The 25,623-nt window shown below is 50.4% G+C and overlaps 1 protein-coding gene across 23 annotated transcripts in view; it reads right to left on the reverse strand.

Moving 5' to 3' along the window:
• Rbfox1 (RNA binding fox-1 homolog 1) overlaps nt 1-25,623 on the reverse strand; it is a 1,331,252-nt gene that overhangs the window by 142,746 nt on the left and 1,162,883 nt on the right. For all 23 annotated transcript variants that reach the window (XR_007106088.1, XR_007106087.1, XM_047533400.1 and 20 more), the window contains one exon: nt 19,616-19,858. Coding sequence is in view for 21 of the 23 variants with exons in the window: in XM_047533400.1 (XP_047389356.1) it covers nt 19,616-19,858 (243 nt within the window). In the remaining 2 variants the exon portion in view is untranslated. The remainder of the gene's footprint in view (nt 1-19,615; nt 19,859-25,623) is intronic.

The following is a 25,623-nucleotide window of genomic DNA, read 5'->3' on the forward strand; positions in this document are numbered from 1 at the left end:
CCATCCTACACCATAAATATAGCGAACATTTAATTGTGAGGAAGATGCAAACAGGGAGAAAAGAAGCAAAAAAATTGCTGAGAAAAGACATCTATTGGCACCATTTGCTACAGGACGACATGGTAGCAGGAAGTTGGAGCCTCGGATCAGTGAGCTTCCTTCTGGAACTCAGTCTGAGGGCAGAGAATCCTGCCGGCGTGGGCCTGGGACTCTGCTTAAATTTGCAGCCCACGAAGGGCAATCGCTGCCTTTGGGAGCGTCCGCGATGAGCTCCTTTCTGAGGGAAAGCGCCTGTGCGGTTTTGCTGAATGGCTTATTGCTGATCGGCCGGGAGAGCTCTTTGTGCTTGTCCTGAGCCGTGGGTTGTAGGAGTCAGAATGGATTACCTCCCTGCTCAGCAGTCGGGGGCAACAGGGGCTTCTGTGAAGTGGGGCCTCTTCCACATGGAACACCTGACCTGGGGCCAGGCAGGGCCTGACGCTCCGCTCTGCTGCCCTGAACCTCCAGCAGGCAGCGGCCAGCTCTTGGGAGGAGCTAGTCCCATCCACAGGAAGGTCCCTTGGAGCAGCCGCGGGGTTGGGACAAATTATAAGGCTTCCACGAACCTCAGTTTTTAAATCTGCAAAGTGGACACATTTGTTCGGCACAGATGCTGGGTGACCACATGGGACCTGTCAGTATCTCACAGGGACATGATCACGGGCTGCCCTATGGTTCCTTAAGGGACAGGCATACACACCCCTGGGGAGCGTGAAGAGGTCATGGCTTTGGGGAGCTGCTCACAGACATCTTCTGTGACCATACGAATAACCACAGTGACAGCAGAGGCAAAGCAACCAACACCCACTGAGCGTGCCCAGGAGCCTGGCAACGTTTATGTCTCCTGCCAGATCTCACGGGTAGTGCCCAAGAGAGCCAGCTGTGAACGGCTGCAGTCCTCAGGGGAGCCCACTGCCTTGGCCCAGCAGCCACGGAGTGCATATCATGGAGGACCCCGAGTTATCAAATGCAGTACTAACACCAGAGACCCTGGAATTCCCAACGAGGGTGTGAGCAAGCATGGGAAAGCACGGGATGGCGCAAGGGAGGAAGGGACACACCAGGCTCACGCTGCAGTAGGAAGGGCAGCTGTAGGTGGGCCAGGTAGGTCCACCAGAGCAGGAGACAGAGGTTGGAGAACCCACCACCACGGGGGCACCTGCCTCCTCACGCGCTGACCGTAAGAAGAAACCAGCAGTGGTACGGAGACAAGCGGCAGCAGCCACGAGCCTGGCGCCTTCGGTGCTCTGGGTCTTAACGAGAAGCATCTGCTTTGCCCAAGTCGTGCAGGGAGCAAGGCCTGGCTCCTGTACTTAGGGTGCTGGGCTCTGAGGGGTGCTCCTCTCTTCAGCGAGAGACCCCGCGTGGGGAAAGGGCGACCCTTTGTCTCTTCTCATCCTGCTGCAGGCTGAGTCCTCCGCCACCCGCCCTGGCTGCCTCGGGGAGAGCCAAGGCACTGGCCCTCCGTTGTGGACTCCGTCCTAGCAGGCAGGGGGCCCCTCTGAGGGTCCTCGGTGCCGCTCACTCTCTCGGCAGCATCATCCCCGAATCCCGCCTTTTCCTTCCTGGCAGCACCGCTAGGCAGAGGACTGCAGGTCATGGACGTGATGGCGGGGCTTTGGGTGGTCCCACTGGGAATTCATCGAGAAGGTCACGTCACGGAATGCAGGGAGCCCACTGAGGCCAGCAGCTCACGTACTGCCTGGCGCCTCGCAGCTGAAGAGCAGCAAGCGAGGCTCTCCCTGGCTCTTCGGATGTCCCACGGCAGGCTTTCCGTGGGCCGTCTCACTGACCCTCAAGAAGGGCCTCCTGGGAAGGGGAAGCTGTAATGGGTCGTGGGCCTCCTGGAGTGCCAAGCCCACCATCTGGCTCTCTCCTGCATAGCAGCACACTTCCTCCACCAAGGGTTCCCTGACCTAACGTCCGTCCCTCCCCTTATTCTCCTTCTCCACCTAAAGTGTGCTCGTCTCAGAAGACCACTCTGGACAGAAGATGGCTGCATGTTCTCTTCAGGTCAAAGGTGGAGACTTTTCTCTCCTTGAATCCAGGATGACCTTGTGACTTACTGTGACCAACAGACAGAGATAGAAGCCTGACAAGCATGGAGGCTGGGCTTTCAGGGACAGGCAGTATCTGCTTTCACTCCTTGAGACAGCCCTCTTGGAGTCCATCACCACGCAGTTGTGTGGGTGTTGTGCCAATGTCATCCGAGGAGCCAGGGGCCGCCATGCTGGGAGGAAGCCCAGGCCAGTCAAGCAGGGAGAGTAAGGAGAACCACCAAGGTCCAGGCATCCAGAGACTACCTGGACCTCCTGCCCAGTTCAACAACCAGCGGCCAACGCACCCCAGTGACTCAGGGTGACCTGAGACTCACCCGAGCTCCTGAAGCCCAGGATTGTGAGTGACTAACACGTGGTTACTTGGAGTCCCAGGCTGGGAGAGGTGGCCTGCTGGTCAGCCGTGTGTGGCTGAAGCCAACGTTACAATTCCCGCCTGTTCAGGTATGTCGGGTGCTTGTTTCAGCCCCCCTCTCTCCTATAAGAACGTGAGTATTCTGGTGGCAAAAATTGCCTGTTTTTGCCTATTTCTGAATCCCCAGTGGCTGCTGTCGAGTAAGCACTCAACAGATAATTGTGAAGGAGAGATCTCGCCTCAAATAAAACAATGACAACCCACAGGAAGCAACGGGGAGCACCAGGGCCGGAGCAGCTGAGCTGTGGTAGCAGAGGTGAGCACGGGGACAGCTGTGCAGCAGCGGTGGCGACTGCGCCCAGAGGGCTGATGAGAGCCCGTACCATGGCTCAAAGGCTTGGAACCAGGATCTGGTGGGCAGGAAGAAGGACAAGGGGAGGAAACCCACGCCTCTGGGGCCGCGGCAGGCGGACAGTCCTCGCTCTCACACCCTTGCTCTTGGACCCTCTGGTGTGGCCAGGCTGTGCGGCCCCCTGCTCCCCTGCCCCTTTCCTCCCCTCCTCGAGGTCTAAGCCAGAGCTGAGTGCTCAGTGGGTCCCTCTATTGATTTCCCCCTCTTCCTGGGATGGACCATGTGTGACTCATCTCTGTTTCCCAGCAGGAACCTGGCGCACAGTAGGTGTTGATAAATGTTTTCTGAACTAAATGTAATTGGGATCAATGCCCAAAAGGCAGATTCTCTCATTTCCATTGTTTAAAAAATACCATGGATTTCCCCTCATGAATTATGTATTGCAGAAATTAATTTATCCAGAACCGTTTCCAATGCATGGTTTCCAAAGACTTTAGTCTGCATCCAATGGGAAATCTGCACTGGGGGGCCTTCCCTGGTTGGCCTCTGCCACCCAGGTCAATCCCGTGCACCACCCTGGAGTGGGCTGAGGAAAGGCCCTGGCCGAGGCCGCGTCAGAAGCCAGTGATTCCTGATCTGCCCCCCATGGACCGTCAGCACAGTGCATCTCCTAGGTGCAGGTGCACCCTTAGGTCAGTCCCCTCATCCCAAGCGCAGTGGCTTCTCCATTCCTGAAGCCCTTAGGTGGTGACAGGAGAGGGGCTGAGGCTGGTGACCAGAGCAGACTACATCATCAGACTCCACCCAAATGGGCTTACCAGTGGTGTGAGCCTGCCAAGGCACTGGCCTCCGTTCCTCCTCTGCAGAGAGCCTCAGCACGTCTACACTGACAACCCCTCCCAGGATTCAAAGCCAGGGAGCCGCGCAGCCCACGTCAGCCACGAGGGCTGGAAGGGGAGCACACGGCTGTGGCAGGCTCTTCGGTTCCTCGATACTCACTCCAACCTGCTTCCCAGACCACGTTGCTGCCTGTCACCATCTCCTGCCTGAGCCCTGCCACACCCTCCCGACTGATCTCTCCACCCCCACTACCTCTCTGCTCCTGTTTTCCACATCGCAGTCGGAACGGTCCTGAGGGCGAATCTAACGAGGGCGTTCTCTTGCTCAAAGTCCTCCAGTGGCCGCCCCTTGGCTGGATGAGGTGAGAGCCCTCGGCAGGGCCCGCGAAGCTGTTGCCCCTGCTCACCGTGGGCCACCTCCTTCCTGCCCCTGGCCTAGCCACACCGACACCCTTCCATTGAAGGTGTCAAGCTCCTTTCTGTCAGCGTTGCTGTGGTTGCTGGTTAGCAACCCGCTCTCCAGAGAACAAAACCATAAAAGCACCGGCGGCCAGCAGTGCCTAGTCCATGGTGTAAATGCTGTGCCCACGGCCTTTTCAAGCTAGTGGGCATCCCTGTCATGGCGGGGACGAGCAGCGGGCCACCCCGGGCCAGCGGAGGCCTGTTCCAGCTCATCACTGTGTCTTGCTTCCACACCTGCTGGTCCTCCTGCCTGCAACAGTCCACTCTCCCACGTGTGGCCACCGTTCATGTATTCTAATTTTTAAAAAGTCACTCCTTCAAGGAAGATCCACTGACTCTCCACCCCGACTCAAGTCCCCCTGCCACTCGTTGCACCTCCCCTCCCCTTTGCTTCACTTATCTTTCCAGAAAGGTCATTACTTCAGTATGCGAGTGATGCGGGTCCGTTTTCCATCCCACATTTCACACTAGACCGGAAGTTCCTTGAGGGAGAACCTACGCATGCTTCCTTCCACCTAGATCTCCGTGCCTCCCAAAGAGCAGGAACTGCAGGGGCACTCAAAAATGAACAAAGATGCCTCAGTGCAGAGCACCCACCCCGTGCCAGGCAGCTTAACACTGGGAACAAAAGTGATGAATCAGACCGCTGTGTCTGCAAGGATTTGCAGTTTTACAGCAAGAATCAAGTTCTCAATTATTGTAAAAACGTTGGATGTGCACTTAATAGATTAATGATGCAGGTGCAACATATATTAGGAGTTCAATAAAAATTTGCAGATGTCGATGGAAAGGATCAATTTTCAAGGCACATATAACACACAAAGGAGCACCCACTCTGGCCCCGAGATGGTGTCAGGGAACTGTTTAGAAAGAACAAAGATTTGATCGACTCTCCAACAGGGCAATTACAAACACTTCAGAATTTAATTCTAGCACGGAAGGCCCCCTTCTCTCTCCAGCCTCCCTCCTGATTCTGTCTAACCCAGTTCATTTTCAACCTAAGTTGAGCATCAAAAATTGTTTGTATTTCTGAGCGGCAACATCCAGTGAGCTGTCTGGGAGCTTGGCTGGCCAACCTCGCCACCATGAATAAAAATGATGTAGCCCACCCGCCTCCATGTACGAGAAGCTAAGTGATTGTGAAGGCAGACTCCGGGCTCCAGCCACGGAAAGGGCCGGCAAGCCCAGCAGCCCTGAGCTGGCCGGGGAAAATGATGGGAATTCAATTTCAGCAGGGCTGTTTGCAAAGTAATCCAATACATTATGGTGTGTGCATTATTATTGCATTATATTGAGTAATATCACATTTAAGGAGATTTCCTAGCATCATAGCCATGCACAAGGGAATATAAAACGGTTAATAAAAGAGAAAGAAGCACAATTTCCCTTTGGTGTTAGTTATGCTGCCATGACACTGGAGTGATCATTGGAGGTCCACTTAGTCTGACTTAGGAAGAAACCCATCTGTAATTACCTCCCGTCTGCCGTGTCATTACCCAGGGCTCAGCCCCAGCGCCAGGACACGGAATCCTCAGAAAGTCTGCAGAACTCAGTTTGCAGCTGGAGAAGGAAAATCCCTGGCCTCCTGAAGCCTTGTGCACACACGGCGGTGAGTGCTGGGGTGGACTCTAGAATCAGTGTCACAGGACACCTGTTCACGGGATTTCCCTCAGCCAGGGTGTGCGTCCCCCTACCTATGGATTCTCATTTTTAACAGGAAACGTGATTCCTTGTCTTCCCTAAACCTCAGCTCTACCTCTGCTGAGACTCCAAAGGCCAATGGAACAAAAATTCTCTGCAGGTTTGCTGAAAATCATGGAAGATGCTTTCCAGACTATCAAAACTGACCTGGCGTGGCTCCCCGCACAGCCTTCGAGGCTCTGTGTGGATCAATTGTTCCAGCTACAGGAGACATCCTGGGGTTTACCATGCTCTGCATGTCCCCCCAGAGAGGGCATTGACCACCTAGTATAACCAAAGGCTGGTCCTGTTGTCCAGGCTCCTGGGTGCTGAGAGTTGCCGTGGCAAGTCAGAGAGAGCAGCGCCTTCGCCATCAGTCAGCACAGGACTTGGCCTCTGAGCCCACTACCTCCTAGAGGCACAGGGTAGAGAAACTGTACAGCCTCCCCACGTCTCTGCTCTTCAGAGTTCTGTGGGGAAGCCCAGTTTGATCAAACTGGGAAAGAACGAAAAGGTGTGATTCATGGTCAGGTGAGAAATTGGAACTATTTAAAAAGAACACTGGGGAGCTGTAGGACCCAGAGCCAGTATCAAACTCCCGACCCGTCTTACAGAAGGGGAGCTCAGCATGGTGAAGCACCAGAGGGAGAGATGGTGTCCTGGGGCACAGCCCACCCTCAGTGCCAGTTACTGTGTGCTGTGCTAGACTTTTCCATGTTTCACTCAAAGTCAGCCTATACTCTGAAACCTCTCATTTCAGAATGGAGGCAATTTTAATTTTAAGAGTCCAACAAAATAAGCCTGAGTTCTGAATAAAGCCAAGTTAACTTTGGTACAGAGTAGGGGTCAGTCAACTTTTTCTGTTGTGGGTCAGACAGTGTTTTGGGCTTGGTCAGAATCACTCAACACTATCATCATTATGCAAAAGCAGCCACAGGCAATAGAGGAACCAATGAGTGTGGCTGTGTTCCAATAAAACTTTATTGACAAAAGCACATAGCAGGCCAGAATTGGCTCATGGCCATCACTGGTCAACTCTTAGCCTGGTTACTTCTGCTGACACTGAAGACCTGGAGAGGGCTGGGGAGAAGGGAGGAGAGGAAGGACCACCTAGGGGCTTTGGGTCCTGCTGACAGTGGTTCTGGAGGAGAGAAAGTGACCAAGGCCTAAGTTGCCCTGGGTGCCTCCAACTCTCCTGTGTGACCCTCCACCAAGGCCCTCTGGTCTTCCTGGTCAAGAGCTTCAGGACTCAAAACAGAGAGTGCCCCTGCCTCCCAACTGTCCCCTCCTGGCAGCCCGGAGGATCTGTGGGGCTCATCCCCAGGCCTGTCCCACCTCCTGTCATCTCTTGCCTTTTTGTGTAGCCCCCAGATGAATGTCACCCAGAGACACCGCCTGGAACCCCAGGCAACTCCTGGAATAATTGCTCCCCGACGCCCACTTGCAAGCCAATTAGAGAGAAAAGGGGGGAACGGGCCCACCTCCTGTCACCGGAACAGAACTGCCACCACGGCTTTTCTTAGTAAAAAAAAAAAAAAAAAAAAAAAGGTAGTTAATTTTTCCCCCTAAAAAAGGCCAGGGAACAATCCATTTAAATTACAGTGTTACAATGTGAAGCAAAGATGCAGAAGTCAAATACAATTTGGGTTATAATTAGCGATTTCCTTGTAGCGAGTTTCTTTGGGAAATCCAGGCTCCTCCAGTCAGCCTGCCAAGGGTTTGAAGGCCCCGTTCGCTCCACGGGGTCACTAGGTGCCGCCGAGGGAGGGTCTGGGATAGGGATAGGAGGCATGTGTGTGTGTGTGTTTGTGTAAACTGAGGCAGTTCAGAGCCTTACACAGAATTATGGGGCAAACATTGTTCTTTAGGTCAAATAAATCGCATAAAGAGGGATTTGAAGCCTGTCAATTATGGTTTGCCATGACTGAGCCTCTGGGCCTCAGTTTCCCAGTCTGCAATTTTGAGCATGGTCACACCTATCCTTGATGGGTTAAGTGAATGAGATGTGTGACCTGGGGAGACCCCAGCCTGCAGCGGTGACAGAGTGGACTCTGGCTGTGTTTGAACCCAGCTCTGCTGTTCTCGATTATTCTTCCTGACCTCCGGTGATTTCCTTGCTCAGGTTTCCTCATCAAGGTAAAGAAGGGTTAGTTATGGTCCCTGCCAACTCTGAATGCCATCAAGACTCAACCAGAGCACAGAACGTTTAAGTTCTGTCGTGTTGGATGCTCATTACTGTTATCCAAACACCATCAATAAATGAGGGTTGCTTCCTCCTTTCTCTTTTTTCTTCTCTTTAGCTCAAGAAGTGTCTATTGTTTTTCTCCATCTGCTAAAGAGGATGCACATTTACAATTTCCCTTCTTAGAAGATCAGAGTAGTCCACTCCCTTTGAGTTGGGTGACATACAATCGCACAATTTTTGGTGGGAGAAGGGGCTGCCTTTTCACATCTCGAACGAACCTGTGGCACTTCAGCCTTCAAATTCCATCCGTCCTGATGATCTGATTTGTTTGAGCTGCATTGTCTGAAAACCTAGGATGGGTGGAGAATGAGCTTGACCATGAAGCTTTCTTCCCAAGGGCACTGAGGTTGTAGAAAAGCCAAGTCCTCTAGCCTGGGACACTCTGAATAAGAATACCATTCATATATAACTAATTAGAACAAATAAAAATCAAAAATTAAAAAAAAAAGAATACCACTCATTCCCTGGGTAGCAATGACCTCCTCTCCAGAACTCGGAAGTCAGACAGCCCAGGAAGCATCTGAGATGCCCACACTGCTGGACTCCGCTGCCTTGTGAGAGTCTGGATCCCCTTCCACAGGGCAAGAACCAGCTCTTGGGTCCATGCAGAGCCCCTGCAGGCCCCTGGCTCTGGGTGGAAGGCCTTTGTCTGACCATTTGATGGCTCCACATTCTTTGAGGATGCCCCGGTGGAAATCCAGAGCCCTAGCCAGTGTCCTTACCCAAGGGTGCCTGCGCTGGGCTGGCAGGGGCTCATGACACCACAGAGCCCACACATCCCCTGTGGCATAGCCACCCACCCCAGTCAGAGAGAAGGAGACCAAACGAGGCTCTTTTTCAGAAGTCCACCATCCCTTGTAGGAAAGAGGCCCACTGTGGCTGGCGCCTCTGGCCAGGAACGAGGAAAGTATCCTAGGGAGAAATGGAGTGTCCAGTTGCACCATCTACCCGCTCTCAAAGTGGTCTCCTCAAGCTTTGTCCGATTCAATGCAGCGATAACCTGGGCAAGTGGCTTTTGAAAAGGACAACAGAATCCAGGAGGCCAAGAGGCGGGGAAACAGGGTCACCACAGTGCAGGGGACACTTCTTTTAGGACCCCCTCCCATTCTGGTTTCTGCTGAGACGCTCGCTGGTTGACTCAGGCAGGTCACTCTCCCTCACTGGGCCTCAGAAGCCTTCTACAAGTGAAGTAGGTGCAGCAGATGGCCGCCGTGGGCTCTCACATTCTGTGAATTTCTGCACTGCCAAGTACTCTTTTTTGTAAACCTGAAATACAGTCTCCTTTGAAGGGTTCAAGTTCCTAAATTTACCTCTTGTATTAAAAAATAGCATCTGAAGACTAAATCAGGGGTTATACACTCGGTGTCTTCTGCAGCTGAGCAGTTAACAGGAGTGCAAGAGAAGGCAGAGAACAGCAGAGCACAGAGAAATCCAAATTGCTGTTGATGTCTCAGAAAAAGAAGTCAAATGTATAATAATAATGGGTCCCAAAATGGGACCGATTCACCGAGCCACATCCATGGTTCTTTTTATTTTATTTTTTTTACTTTTAGGCAGGGCCTCACTAAATTGCTGAGGCTGGCCTTGAACCTGTGATCCTCTGGCCTCAGCCTCCAGAGTCACTGGGATTGTAGGTGTGCACCACCATGCCCAGCTGATGCTACCACTTCTGCTAGACTTTCACTTGTCCTCTTACCACCTCCAAGGTACCCACCAATGGTCCATGGCAACATGCCTGCAATTTCATCATGTCAATATTAAGGGGAAAATTAATTATTTTTTGAACCTAGGTATCTGTTATAAACCAGACCCACTCAAACATGTGTGGATTACCTGCCTGGACTTCAAAGTGCTTGAGTTTTCCATCCCTAACTCGAGCGATCTTTGAGAATCCGTACAGTGGGAAGAGTGGACCAGGCAAACTCTGGTTCCTTCCCGTTCAGACACCCTCAGGTCTAGGTGGGCTATTCTCGAATCCTCTGTCCTTGTCAAAGAGACAACTTCTTTCTCCAGCCTTGAGTTCAAAAGAGCACCGAGTTCACAGACGTGCGCTCTGAACCTACGGAACGTCTGGCCGCAAATTAACGCGTGACCCCGATTCTGCCTCCAGAATGGACTTGTGCCTGCTTCCAGGTTCCTTCAAACCCAAGCAAAGCGACAGCACCGCCTCGCAGGGCAGCAGGCTCTGCCAAGACCCCGAGGTTCTTCCAGACTTTGCGCAGCCCTGAGGGAGCCTGCTGCACCGTCGGATGACCCAGCCACCCCTCTGAGGCCTGCAAATTCCACCATGCGCTCATCCTTGCTCCGAGGCTGCTGGACTCATCAGCTGAGAGACTGCCTAGGCACCCTGAGGAGCTCTGCGTGGTGACATTGCACAAAGCAACAGATGGAAGTCAAGGTGCAGCTTTGCGCGGCTCAGAGACACCCCATGGAAACACAGAAACAAACCCCCACAATACGGTGGGCTTCCCTCCCTTGCCAGAAGGAGGCGACCTGGGCTTCCACCCCAACCTGGGCCATCTTCTCCTCTAATGGCCTTACCCTGGTTGCCCACAGTGGAGACAGGACACAGGAGAGTGTGTGTCCATCGGCTGTACTCATGTAGATACAAGTGACTGAAAATCATTAAGTCTAAGAATTTATTTTAAAGTACATCTGGGAATTTGAGTCTTACTTTGACTTTTAATGCACAAAAAATTTACAATTCTTAATTTTCCTAAAAAAAAAAAAAAAAAAAAAAAAAAACATTGACTGTGGCTTCACCACCAACTCACCACCAAGGAGGCCACTCTGGCTCCTCCCCGTGGGTCCCGTCACTGTGTCACACCTATAACGGCCCAGCCAGCGGGGTCCGCGGTGTGCCTCTCACTGTGCTGAGCCCTTTGGGGAGGTGATCTCGCCAGGAACTCACGCTTGCTCTCTAAGAGTCACGTGCATGATTTAAGAAGCGCAGAGGTCCAGAGAGCTGAGGTCACGGGCCCATGGTGTCCCTCTGGGTCACACTGGCATGAGCACTCCACTCCCCTCGCCTCTCCTGGCAACATCAGGCGGGTTACGCGGTGCCATTTTTCTAACCTCTCATGAGAGCTTTCCATCCTGCCATCATCTAAAACCGCTGCCCCAATCCTCCAAAAGGACTGAGACTCAAAGTCCTTGAGGCTCAGCCTCTGCCTCTCCTCCCAGACGAATCCAGCTGGGCTCAACTGTGCCTCTGGAACACTCGGCAAACGGGGGCCTTCTAACCGTCAGAGAGCCCTGGTGGGGCTTAACCAGGCCTCCTTTACCCCGAAAGCCTTGGGCCACGGGCTCCACAGCGCCGATGGTTGGCAGAAGCACCTGCTCAGCCTCACCAGGAGCCGAGAGAAGTGCCTGAGATTAAATGGGAATCTTAGGAAAACAGAACTGGTGTTGACAAAACAGCCCAGCTACACTGTCATCCGGAAGACAATTTTGAAGCCACCGAAACATGTTATTGGAGTTTGCTCAAGGCACAGGTCTCAAACAAGATCACACTCAAGGCTGCGAGGCTGGGTCTGCTGGGGCCCTCCCTGGGGTGAGCTCTGCTTGCCATGCAGAGAGCTCCTGCCTGCAGCAGCCGTGACTCAGAGGAGCCCAGCGTGTGCACGGGCCTACCTGGGGCATCTGGCCCTCAGGAGTTTGGGTCCTGAGTGTGACATGACTAGGACTGTGCTTTAGCCTCAACTTAACTCCAATGACCTTCCCAAGGTGCCTGCCTCAGGTTCTGCATCTGTAACAGGGTTGGTAACACTTCGTGTCCCTGAGGGGGTGCATCTAAACTCCTTAATGCACAGATGGACACTCAGCAAAAAACGTTATTTTTTGAGGTTATTATTCTCTGCTTCCCATTCTGATAGATCTACTTACCCTATTTTTAGACATTCTATCCTTCGATGATTTTGCCAAACTTTGAATGCAAATACATCCAGCTAAAATCTTCCAGAAAGGAAAAGCTCTCTGGTGTGCTGTAACCTATCATCTGATGGCTGCTTAGAAGGAAAGAGGAAGGAGGTTTGGAGAAGAGGAGAAGAAGAATAAAAACAAAGAGATCCAAAGACCAGCTTGAGATCCTTCTTCCTGAAATTGAGGGGAGAGAGAGACAAAGCCAGACAAATCCAGAAGCCAGGTTATTGTTATTATTGTTTGGTACCATGGATTAAACCCAGGAGTGCTTTACCACTGAGTCACATCCTCAACGCTTTTTATTTTATTTTGAGACAGGGTCTTGCTAAGTTGCTCAGGGTCTTTGTGAGTGGCTGCGGCTGGCCTCAAACTTGCAATCCTCCTGCCTCAGTCACTGGGATTATGCATATGTCCTACCGTACCCAGTCAGAAGCCAGGCTTCTAACTGAGGTGCTTATCTAAGTTAGAGAGCAGGGTGGAGAAGCCAGGCTGGGGAGAATTTTGGCTCTCTTGCCTTGGCCTTGGGAAGTGGCCTTCTACGTGCTGACCAAGAGACGTCCTTGGACACAGTGCAGATGATGTCTGGGCTTTGATATCCGGCTGACCCGCGTGAAAAGCTCAGTCATGCCACTCCTAAACCCCCAACACCCTTGGCCTCTGTCCCCACAATGTGAAATGAGGGTGCGAACATCATTTAAAAAGACCTTGTGTGAGAACCAGAGAAACGAGGATTGAGAGAATGCCCAGCCTGGTCTGTGGTCTCTGGTTTTTTTTTTTTTGTACCAGGGATTAAACTCAGGGCACTCAACCACTGAGCCACATCCCCAGCCCTTTTTAAAACTTTATTTAGACACAGGGTCTCACTGAGTTGCTTGGGACCTTGCAAAGTGGCTAAGCCTGACTCTGAACTCAGGATCCTCCTGCCTCAGTCTCCCAGGTCCCTGGGATTCCAGGTGTGCACCACCACGCCCAGTTTGGTCTGTGGCCTTTTTGATCTCTATGAAGGACAATCCATACCTTACTCTCTTCTTCTCCCTGACACCAGATGACTCTCAAGGTATTTTCTTTTGTCAAAGAGAGGGATAACCACAGTCACACAATCAGAGCAGACACGGGCTGCTCACAGGTATACCGTGTTGGGCAAAGGTGTGGCCAACAGACCTTCCCAGGTACCATATGGGAATTCAGATTGGTGTAAGCTCTGTAGAGTAACTGACCAGTGTCTACGTTTTACCTTTTAACCACTCACACACAGAGAAACAAAGAGACAGACAGAAATATTTGTGCCTAGTTCTTCTGTGTAGTGTGACTAGGAATCATGACAAGACACATCTCCCCCCAAACCAAATTCCATCAGTGGGATACTCTGGTCTGTAAAAATGCACACAAATGTGAAATAGAATGAGTTGGATGTGATACAGAAAGAGTTCCCAGAGGTAAAGGGCGCCAAAGCGGTGCGCAGTAGATTTCAGCTGTTATTTTGAGAAGGGAAACAGAGAGAAATTAGAAGGTCTAAAGATTGAACTGGAGACAGGCCACAGGGATAGAGAGAGAGACAGACAAGCAGACACCTGCTGGCACTGGTCCAGAATGCTTCCAGGAGGGAACAAAAGGGACTAGTAACTGGCATTTGTGGAAGGGAGACCCAAGGATCAGGGTCCTGGGTGTCAGGGAATTTTAATTTTAATTTTTTATACTTTTTTCTTGTTTGACTTTTTTAAACCACAGATTTGAATTGTCTTCATAATGATCAAAATATGTCGTGGGCATGTGTGAATATGTAACAACAAATCCCACTATTATGCATAATGCACTAGTAAGACTTTTTTTTTTTTTTTTTTTTTTTTTTTTTAAGAAAAAGCTAATTAGCAAAAAGCAAACTTTTTGAGCAAGTGATTTCTCCCCATGCCTCTGCTATCAGACTGGCTTCCAATCAGAACCAATGATCTGAAGGCGTAAGGACAGGACCCCATCGCCAACAAATACATCCTGTCCTTGAAGGCACTAAGGACACGTGGAAGTCGGGGACACCCCGCTGGAAGCAGCCAGGCCTTGTTCAGCCCTTTCCCTGTCAGCAGCCCTCAGCACTGAGGGCCTGAGCTCTCAGACCCACATTCTTTCTCCCACAGGGGTTTGGAGCGAGTGGGAGACTTAAACAGGCTGCAGATGTGTTAAAAATAGAAGTCAAGTTGCTATTGGAGATACATGGAGAACTCTGCACTTGCAAATCTCTAATTATAATATGTCAAGAGTAAAATACCTTGTCAGGAGCGGAATCTCGAGGGCTACAGCATTGCCTCAGTCAGCACAGTGATCCAGGATGTGTTTGGAGGCCTACATTAAATAGAAATTCAGCAGAAAGATGTCCTGCAGGGACGTGTCTTGGCCCCCGGGGACCAGGAAGGGTGACCAGCCAAGTCTTTGCTGGTTGCACTTCATTCAGCTCTGGCTGGGTGCTCGGGGAGCTTCCTGCTTCCCTTCACAGAGGCTGTTCTTTGTGCTCAATAGTGTGCCTGTGTTAGATGTTCCCGGAACCCACCAGATGGCTGCATGCTTTCTCTTTCCCAGAATCACCCAATTTCTCCAAGAAAAGATGGATGCCATGACATCCTAAGAGTGACATTTAACACCATGGGTGTGTGTGCCAAAGGACGGTTATTCCAGGAACAGCACTATCCCATGGCATGACTTAGCTCTTCTCCCAACAATGATTCTTCTTTTCTTTCTGTGCAGTGCTGGGACGGGACGCAGGGCCTCGTGCATGCTTGGCAAGCATCTCCTCCTGAGTCACACCCCCAGGTTCTCAGCAATGTTTTATGCTAATATAGTGCCCAGGGTTGTGTCTCCAGAATTTGGAGAGTCATCATCCACCCCACTTGTAAGCAAAATTCCTTGCACAGGAATTGAAGAACTTGGAATAGAAAGTAAACCCAGGGAGGTCGAGAGGATTTGAACCTGTCAAACACAGGTTCAGATGAGGAACATACAACTCAGGGAGGCCATGGAGAGCAGAAGCATCTGACCAGAGATAAATGTTCATATGTAATCATTTCTAGCAGAAAACAAGATGGCGCCTCTCGTGAGTCCTGCACTTCCCTGGTAACAGTTAAGTCCCAGCACTGCCTGCAGAATCAGCCACCAAGCCTGCCTGCTGCAGCCTGTAATGGCTCTTTCTTTACAACCCCTTCAACAGTGTGCAACCAGTTTCTTAACTGTTAGATGACACCCAGATAGTAACCAGCCCACCCTGCACACCCATTCTCCAGACTCAAGTGCTCACCACTGTTCTAATAGAAGGGCACCTCTAGGAATTGTCAGAAGATTTCTAGCATATTTACCCAAATTCAAGAGTACTCCCTTGTTTCCAAATGCCTTCTCTCCTCTTTGTTCATAGATGACCCGGCTTTCATGGGCAAGGAAATGAAGCTAAGGAATGCCTTGTTATCTCTTGGTTTCAAAAGTTCTCTGCAGCTCAATGTTTACTTTTGCTTCTATTCTGATTCAAAATTGGAGGGCTTCCAAATATTCACAGGCACTTTATTTTTAGTGAATCCCTCCAAAAAAGAAAAACAACCCATATACACATGCACAGGTAAACAGAAAAACAAACTGTGGCATATCCAAGCAGTGGAGTAGTGCCCAGCAATGAAAAGGAGTGAGGTACTGAGGCATACAACAATACAGAGGAACTTAAAACTAACCATGCTGAGTAAAAGAAAAGAGACATGAGATCTGATTTCATTGACACAAAATTCTAGAAACTGCAACCTAAGCTATAGGGAAAGAACAGATCAGTTGATTACTTGGGAATGAGATGGAAGAGAGGGAGAGAAGGGTACAGAAAACTTTGGAGGTGATGGCTGTTTTCATTTTCTTGATTGCACTCATAGTTCCACACATATGTACATGTGTGAAGACTCATCAAATTGTACACTTTCAAAACACACAGGATTTAGTACACCAGTGATACGTTAACAAAGCTGTAGGAAGTGCTGCTTCTTCCCTGGACTATCAACTCTATCCGAACACCCTTGGTCCTATTTCTTCTGATTCTCTTGAAAACATATTGTCACTTTGTTCCGTGCATCATTAGTCCCTATTTCTCATTTCCTGTCCCCTTGGGTCTCCCTCTAGGGACTTTCTCCTTAGTGTAAATTAGCAAAACTAAAGGCAACTATTCTGCAATCTGCTTTCTCCGATTTTTCTCAGCTACTGTCTTCTTTTGCCTCAGGACTCCAAGGGAGGGGGACAGACAGGGCTCACCCACTCTAATGTGTCCCATTCTTTCCTCAACTCCTGGACCCCTGATATGCCCCCACCCCAGTGCCCTAACAAAGCTTTGCTCTCTGTCTTCAGCAATGTCTGCATCTCTGGTTTCAAGGAAGTTCATGCCCTCCAGGCTGCCATGGCTCAACACCCCCTGGTTCAGTTCCCAGTCTGAGTTCCCCATTCATGTGCCACTCAAACTCCATCACCAATGAGTTCTCCAATATTCTATCTTGTCCTTTTCATTCCCTATCCTTGACAAACCTAGCCATCGAAACCTTTCCATACACATGACCACGCCCCACCTTGTACTGACCAGCTCTGCGCATTGAGCACCCCTGTGGAACTGTTCTGCAGGCACCTGATCAGGGGCTCTGGTGCAAAATCCCTCCTGCCATGAACCTGATATGCAACTTGATGGCCCCAGAGTTGATACACCCAGCCTCACTACCACCACTCGGCAGATGCGACACTCCAGAAGGTAGGGAGTCCTCAGGGGTTACAGGGGACAAATCCAGGAGCTTCTCACTGTGCTGCTGAAGGTGACGAGAGACTGACATTGCAGAGGCAGAGGCCCAGGAAGCCAGGGAGCACAAGAAAGCAAAGTCAGACACGGTCCTGCTGGGACAGACGGCTATTTGCCAAGAGGCAAGCTGAGTCCAAAGTCAGTCTTCCTCCTGGACCTTCTGCCATATGAACCAGTACATTTCCTGCTCAGTTTTCTGTTGCTCATGATGGGAAGATTAGGAGAGGCTCCTTCACCAGGATTCTGAGGCAGATCCCTCTGCTACCATGATAATGCCCCCACACGTGCTCTAGAACCCGGCTCATGGTAAACACTAACAGAACTCGTATCCTAAGTCCTCCAGTGGGACACAACTCTCAAGGGCAGGGAGCTTATCCAAGCATTGCTTCATCTTGCTGCAGTGCCTGGGTCACTGTGGGCAACCAACAGGGCTTTTTAAATTCTATGGTGTTGAGCTCTAAATGGCAAAGAAAGGAAGGTGGGCATCCCAACTGCCCAGCTGGATTAAGATTTCCATTAAGCTAGGCATTATTAGCTCCTTCCTTTAGGTCTCCTTTTATAACTCTCTGGTTTAAACTCTATCCAGTGGCTTCCCATTGTTCCCAACATGGAATTCCAACTGGTATTGGACCCCCAACCTGGAGGATGCACAATCCACGCTGGCATTGCATGACACTCTGCATCCCATGCCTTCCTTACCCCACGCTGAACACACTGGCCTCATGGTAGTACTTTGGACCAAGTTCTCAGAACCTCTGACTTGGTGTTCCTTCTGCCTGGAGCGTTTTGTCTTCCTGCCATAATTATCTCCTTGAAGAAATGTTCCCACAGGGCTTGGCTGCAGGTAGGTCTGTTCTTTTTAACCTTCCCACAGTACCATCTTTTCCGTAAGGGCACATGACATGGTTTGTGGATCTAGAGCGACCTGGTGGTAGAGCTATTGCCCTATGCTCACTCTCTGCCTCATACTAAGTTACAGGAGAAAAAGAGCACGCCTGTTGGTTCAACCATAACACCTAATATTAGGCCTTGGCCCTAAGTGCTTAATTAATATTCATGAATGAATGAAGGAATTCATGGATCAGTATTTCACAGCAATTAGCTTAATAAATAACTGGCCTGTATTTTTAATTCAAAAACAACCTTCCCAGGCCCCACTACCATTTATTATCACAAAATAACTAATGCACAAGCAATCATCCATCACTGCCACCCCGTTGTCCACACAAGAAACACCTGCTAAACCAACAAACCCATTTAATGAACCCAACCCTCAGGTATAGCAGCCAAACACAAAAACATATTTGCTATACAGTTCCCAAGAGCCCAAGGTAGACGCAACCCAAATGTCCATCCATGTGTAACCCAAATGAGGTCCATCCACACCATGGAATATCAACACACACCAACCTTGGCAACACTACGTCAAGTGGAAGAAGCCAGACACAAAAGGCCATCCGCTGGGGACGCCAATGTCTTTGAACTATTCAGAAAAGGCAAATATATACAGAAAGGCAGCAGAGTTGGTTGTCACAGGCTGGGAGAGGGAGGACTGAGTGTGTCTGTATAATGGGTAGAGGGTTTCCCTCCAGGGAGATGAAAATATTCTAGAACTAGATGGTGGTGATGGCCCTGCTCTACTGGGAATGTCCTAAATACCATTGACTTGTGTACATTAAAATGATAAGTTGTGTATTACATGTATTTTATCACACCAAGAAAGGGGGAAGGGCAACAGAAAATTGCACAGCATGCACTACTTTGAATAGCTCTAAAACTAGCCCAAAGTGAACAAGATGCTAAGCAGCAAAGCTAGCCATAGAGGCCTTCTAGTGCAAGAAGCACATTATGCGCCCAACCCACAAACTTCCTCCAAAGGCTGGTTTCCCAGAGGCAGAGGGGAGAGGGAGGAGAGCCCTGTGCTGCTGGTGCCCTAGACTGGCGGGGTGGTGCGCCAGGTTCCATGGGAGCCTGCAGGGCAAGGCTTCCTCACCAGGTGTGGAGGAACGCTCGGTTCTTGCGGGTGGCACACAAACACACATTGTTTGATTCTAGGATGATGACTTCTGTTGACGACTGTGCTGGATGGTTAGCCTGTTAACACTAGATTTCCTTTGGTGTAATAAAGGGTTTCCTTCCTTCATCTGCTTCTATGTTTAAAATCCATTTAATGCGCCCATGGGCCATACTGACTACTCTTTTTGGGAAATCAATCATGCAACCACCAACATTAAGATATAGACAGTTCTCTGGCCACCAGATCTTCTGGTGGCCAAGATCCTCTGGTGACCAAGATCCTCTGTTGTTGCCCTTGTACAGCCTGTACCTCCACCTACCCTGGGGCCCAGCTATAGAAGTCCTGAACCTGGGCACACCGACAACATGGGTGACCCTCTGGTGCCTTCTGCTAAGTCTCCGAAGGCTGCAGTGGTGATGGGCACCAGATTTGTTCCCAGAGTGATGGAAACGTTCCAAAAGCAATTTTGGAGAAGGGTGGACGACTCCGTAAATACACTAAAAATCACCGAATGGCACACCATTTTAAAATCCAGGAAATAGACAGGAGATAGATCATCTCTCTGTAAAACCATGTAAAGCCTATTCCCTTGGGATGATATTCTGGAAAAGGCTAAGCTGTAGGAACAAAAAAGAGATGGATGCTTCCCTTTACAAATCAATGTGCTTAATGCAAAATGTGTTGATTTAAAAACAAATAATAGGAAAGACTGCGCGCGGCTGAGGCAAACTTCGGGAGCTGGTGTGGCAAGGTCGCTCGGCGCCGCTTTGCTGGCCTGAGACCCTGGCTGGGCCGGGCGCACCTCCGCGGAGGCTGGCACGGCAGCACCCACCGCCCCAGTGCGGAGCCCACTTACTGTGGCGGTGCCGGACACGGTCTGCGCGCTGGTGTCCGCGGCGCTCTGCTCCGAGTGCGACTGGGCGGGAGGGTACAGGTTTAACGTGTGCTCAGGGACGGTGGTCTGGCCCGTGTACTCTGGCGCGGGGTGGGGATGGGGGGCCGTGTATTCCGCGGGGATGCCGTTCTGGGGCGGAGCAAACTGGGCCGAAGCGTAAGGCTGGGCCATCGTGTCAGGGGCAGCCGCTGCTTCCTGATTACCCTGGAAAATCAAAAAGGTAGAGAGAGGGAGAGAGAGCATGAGTGGGCTCCGAGGAGAACCCTGACCCTCACCCGGGCCTCCTGACCGCAGCGCCCGCATCCCAGGCACTGCTCGCGCGCGCCAGGAAACCACAACCTCATCAATCCCCATTTCACAGATGCAGAAGGCGAGGCGCAGACCATAAAGCCGCTTGCCCCAGTCCTCCGACCCGAGATTTCAAGACTGTGCAGGTCTGTATGTTCCTGGATTGGATTTTTCAGGGCAGATCCTCATTTCATTCCCATTTTGGAAGTCGTGAGCATGTAGTTAGTTGTCTACAGTGACAGCGGAGCCTCGATTTGATACTTAAAGTGCCAAGAGAGATTAAATTGAACGAGTGTGTTCTTGAGAGGAGAGACAATTCATCTAAGCATTTGAATTTAATCAAAGTTTTATGTGACTTGGCTCACATCATGGGTGTGGGAAGGTCCTCTTAATGGCCCCAGTGTGTGTGTGTGTGTGTGTGTGTGTGTGTGTGTGATATTCCCAGCCCCCATGTGGAATAGCCAAGGAGAATTTAGGTCCTAATTTAGACAAAGATGTCCCCTGTGATATCCCCACATGAAGCTTTTCTGGAAAATGTTGAACTTAACTCTCCTTAGCCCTATTAATCAATCGATGCCTTTCCCCCAACCCAGGTCTTATTTTTTTATAAGCACAGAATATTATATAACAATTCGTCCTTCAGTTATAGCCTAAACATGCAGTGTGATAATTACAGTCAAGTCCAAAGAATTAAAAAAAAAAAAAAAAACAAGAAAAGCCTGAATTCAAATGTTTCCATTTCAGGAAACATCTTTCTCCCTCCGCCTCCAACCTCCAAACTCTACCACCTTTCACACACACACACACACACACACACACACACACACATACACACTCACACTCACTCATACTCACACAGAAGGCATAAGAAATGATAACCTAGAGGTCCAAATTTTCCATGGTCTCAAGAGATGTGATCACACAGTCAGAAATAAAGAAAAAATATAAAAAGCCTGGCAATTAAGCACACCAAATAGTGGCCTCTCCTACTGTCTGTGGTCAATTAGCTGTGACCTTCGCCCTCTCCCCTCCTGTAATGATGGGAGGGCACATCTCCTCAGTATCCGCCAGGAACATTCTAGAGCACATTCCCCTGAAGTAGCTTGAGCACAGCATAAATGTGATGCTGGGGGAGGGTGCTCTCAGAAGAACACACAGATTTGTTGAGAGAGGACCCTTAATTAGAATGTTAAAGATGACACTTGGAAGAGAACTGAGCTTGGGATAAGTTTAAAACCTTTTACAAGTGAGAACCTTTCCAGCAGGCTCCTTCCTCCTCCAGACTCATTTTTCCAAATGTCTGTGCCACTGGAAGCAAGAATGTGCACGTGTTCCATTCCAGCACTTTCTGTGGCATCTGTGGCCCTGGAGGGTCTGCCTGGGCTGAGGCTGGGCTTCTGGGGGCCAGTGGGACCCCATCTCTGCTTGGAAAACTGAGAGCACGCTTATTGTCATTGCTGCTCAGCCTTCACTCAGGTGCTTTAGAAACAGCCCTGTTCCCTTTGGGGAGCATTCCCACTCAGCCCTCCTGATGCCAGCCCTGTTACCAGGTAGCATAGCCATGTGACACCAGCCTGGCCAATCAGAAGGTCCTATTGCCACAGTCATGGGGATTTCAGTTCACGCCTATCTATTTAGGGAGCCCACTGTTGAGGTAAGCCTGGTTCACTCTGAATTCTGCTGCTTGTTTCTGGAAAGAAGTTTCCTTTTCATTGCGATTGGCAGCTGTGAACATACCTAAGTCGGCAGCTGCCAAGAACTGACACTTGAAGAAGACCTGCAAACAGGTGTGGCCACTCACAGGAAGTGGGACCACGGCACGGAGGGACTCAGAGGTATCAACTCAGTTCTTGCCACATCATTCAAAGTCTGGCATCTGCCTCTACCTGAGTTAGTAACACCCCTGTTTGTTTTAGTTACGTGAGTAAATGTACTATTTTCCAACAGCTTTATTGAGATATCATTAACATAAAAATTGTACATATTTAAGCTATATAACTTGTTGTTTAGATATATATATGCTGTGAAAAGATCACCACGTTCCAACCAGTTACTTAGCTGTCACCTCCACACAGTTACCATTTGCCTGTGTGTGTGTGCGTGGTGAGAAGATTTAATTTAAGTTGTATCCTCTTAGCACATTTCAAGTATAAAAAAACACAATATTTCTAACGTTCATCCCCACGCTGTGTATTAGCATGGCAGAACTTATTCATCTTGCATAACTGAAATGTTGTACCCTTTGCCTTATTTTCTCTAAGCTAGTTTTTCTGTTACAACTCAAAGAGTCTTGACTCAAAAAGAGAAAACAAAATTCCTCAGCTATTTCATAACTAGAGTCTTCTTCTTTCCCTGGGCTTTTCGAGGAACATGCCCTCATAGATGGAAATCTCATGGCCACACTACTTCTCTATGCTTGACCAAAATGTCTGCCTCTCTAGAATCTTCCAAAGGGAATTCACCATGTTAGAGTTGGCTTCGGTCCAGGAGTGTGTCATCTCCTGCCATCTCCCACCTGCTCCATCTCTGAATGGAAAGTTAGACTTGGGGAAACTCCAGGTGTGACCCCAGAGCGGGGCATAAATGATGTGTAAGCACAGATAGAGACCACGGTCACACAGAGGTCAGAGTCCCAGCTTCTCCAGAGGAAATACTTTTCACAACCCTGCACAGGAACCTCGGGAAGCGTAGAACTGGCCACGAACACCTGCACTGCAAGAGCTCCCTGCTGGGACCGGATCTCTGTGCTAGAATGAGAAAGCACCCTGTCCTCTCGAAGTCCCCATCTGCTGTGGGAGAGAACACAGTCCATCCCGCCAACACCCACAGCCCCTCTGCATGAAAGCTCCTCTTGTTCAGGTCCCAGGTCAAGGGCTCCCATCTCCAGCTAGCCTTCCTTGACACCTACGCAGCTCCAGGCTCCGCCACTGCTGTGGCCACTTCTCACACCACCCCAAGAACCACTGCTGCCTGTGTAGGTGCCTGCGAGCTCCCTGAGGACAGGAGACTGTGCCCTGTCCCCCGTGCTGTCCCCAAGCGCCAGCAGCAGGCCAGAGCTGCAGTCACATTCCCCAGACTCTGCTGAGGGAGTGTGTGCTTGAGTAAAGAACTCTGGGCCCTGAAGCTCGCTCCAGCAGCAGGAGACGGGCTGGATGAGCAGAGGGGACTTGGTGAGGGACTCGGGGGTGAATCTAGCCCGCCCCTGCTTTTGGTAAATGAAGTTTTATTGGGACACAGCCCTGCTCACTTCTTTCCATATTGTATCTGGCTACTTTTGTGCTACAATGGCAGAGTTTAATAATTGAGACCGAGACTACACAGCCCCCAAAGCCTAGACTATGTGTCTGGGCCTGGACAGAAGGAGTTTCTAATGACTGTGGCAGATGCCACTAGGTATGAGGCATTGCTAGGAACGCTTCATTGCAAACACAGGATGGAGCTGGTCCAAAGGGGGACAAGAGGGGAAGGGGGTGTACTCTACCCAAACAAAGGGCAGGCGCCGTCAGCTACCCTTGGAGAATGGTGGTGTTGAGAACGGAACAAAAGGAGCGGTCAGAATCTTTCCATCACCAGATGTCACCGTCGCCTTTCTGTAACCACACGTGCATGTGTGTTCACACGTGCATGCACACACATGCACACGCAGAGGCTGCAAACTCAGCACAAGTCGCCTTTTAAGGAGAAGCCCCTCCTGGCCCTGGGCTTCTGTGCTCCTTCAGAAAGGCAGCTTCCTGGCTGGCGGTCAGCAGACACTGAACCACACTGCCCTGCACCTCAGGCCTGGGGGATGCCAAGCACCCTGCCAGTTACTTTACACCAGTAGCTCTTGAACAGGGGCACTAGGGGACAGGAGGCAGTGACTGGAGGCATTCTTAGTTGTCACCGCCAGGGGAGGATGTGCTCTGGGTGTCTAGGGTGCGACCAAGGATGCTGCTGAACACCCTGCACTCGTTCCGGGGAGAGCCCCCCACTCAAAGGACTGTGTGTGGACCCCAGCGCTCGAGAGTGCCTAGGTCTGCATCGCCAACCCCACTGCACTTTGCAGTCAAAGACACTCCCCGCCAGACCTGGGAAACCACTGTGCAAGGTCATAGCCACAGGTCCTTTGCAGAGAAACCAGGAGTTGAGCCAAAGCCCATCTTCATCCACTGCCCAGGCAACTCTCATTTGGCAAAGGAACCACCCAGCAGGGAGGCAGGTTCTCATCTTAAATATGCAAACCCCTTCCCATCACGTACATCATGGCCCCGAGATCTGTTCTCTGTGTCCTGCTGTGGGGAGGTCAGGCCCGGGGGCTTTGGTGCTGATGCCAGCAATTCTACCTGCCAGGTAAGGGAGGCGGCCCTTGGCAAGTGGTGGGACGGCCACTTGGGAAACCTCTGCACCATGTCTCAAATCTGAGGCCCGGCTACAGAATTCTCTGAGCCTGTCTTACGACGAGTAAGTCCCATAGAGGCCAGCTGGAGCCAGGGCAAACCACCTGCTCTGCAGAAGCTTGTACCACTCTGGTCAACACAGGGCGCAGGTGCGTAGGACCACGTCGATGGCAGCAAAGAGGCCTCTGGTTAGCATCCCGGTACCTGAGGCTCTAGGTTCATCCTGTACCTGGAATTCTCAAGCAGATGTTGGGGGGACCCCCTGCAGTTACTTATTAACACCGACAGCCGTTCCAGAGAGACCCTAATTAATATTCCCAACATTTGCACTTTAGGCTAATTACAGCTAATATTTAATTAAGATCATTGTACTTCCTGTGGAATTACTTTCCACCTTCAAATGACTTCAGAGATGTCTTTGTTCCCTCCCAAGTGATGTTCCTAGATTCTCAGCTTGGCTGAAATGCACTTTCTGGAAAAATACACTCACATTAAGGGCACTTTGCCACTCCAGGTCTCGGCACAGCCTGGGCTCACAAATGGGTCCTGTTGAAAGCTAACGCCAACTCCAGTAGGTGACGGTGACCCGCGAAATGAACGGAGCCTCCCGGCTAGACATTCCCTCATTCCCAGAAGCTGCCTGCTTCCTCCCAACCCCATGCCAACCCCCCACCTTTCCCTAAATAAGTGGAACAGTGGAAGAGGCTGGGATATTTGCAGAGTCAGGGTGCACGTGGGTGTACCTGCAGAGGGTGATTCTGCCTCACCAGTGTCCCCCACATCACCCAGCAAGTGCTGGAAGAGCTTCTGCAAACCTCACATCCAATTTTGAGTGCCAGGACTTTCTTGGGTGGCTGCTAAATACACGAAAGGGGAAGGGCCAGCAGGCAGTGGGAAGAAGCCCCAGCCTCATGCTTAAAGACCCCCTATTGCTGCTGCAAAATCAAGTAGAAGTTTGAACTAAAGGATTGATGTCAGGAGCAATGCAGAAGAAAGTTCCTTGTCCCCAAACACCAAACCTATCAGTCCATTAGAGCAACTCAAAAACCAGCGTGAGGATGTGGAACCCCGTCATTACCTACGGCACCCCAATGGGTAGTGTGCATTCCCTTACTGAGAGCAAAAGGATTATTCTAATGGAACCAAGTCTGATTCCTAAAAGAAAAAAAAAGAGTCATTTCAATTTAAATATTTTACTGAAGCATGAAATAGCCAGAATATTATTGCTATTTTAAGAGGAACGCTGTAATCTGACTATTTAGCCTCGTGTATGCGCACATGCAGGGAGCCACGCCTGCTCCAGGT

This window comes from Sciurus carolinensis, chromosome 18 (assembly GCF_902686445.1).
Source record: "Sciurus carolinensis chromosome 18, mSciCar1.2, whole genome shotgun sequence".
Classification (NCBI taxonomy): Eukaryota; Metazoa; Chordata; class Mammalia; order Rodentia; family Sciuridae; genus Sciurus; species Sciurus carolinensis.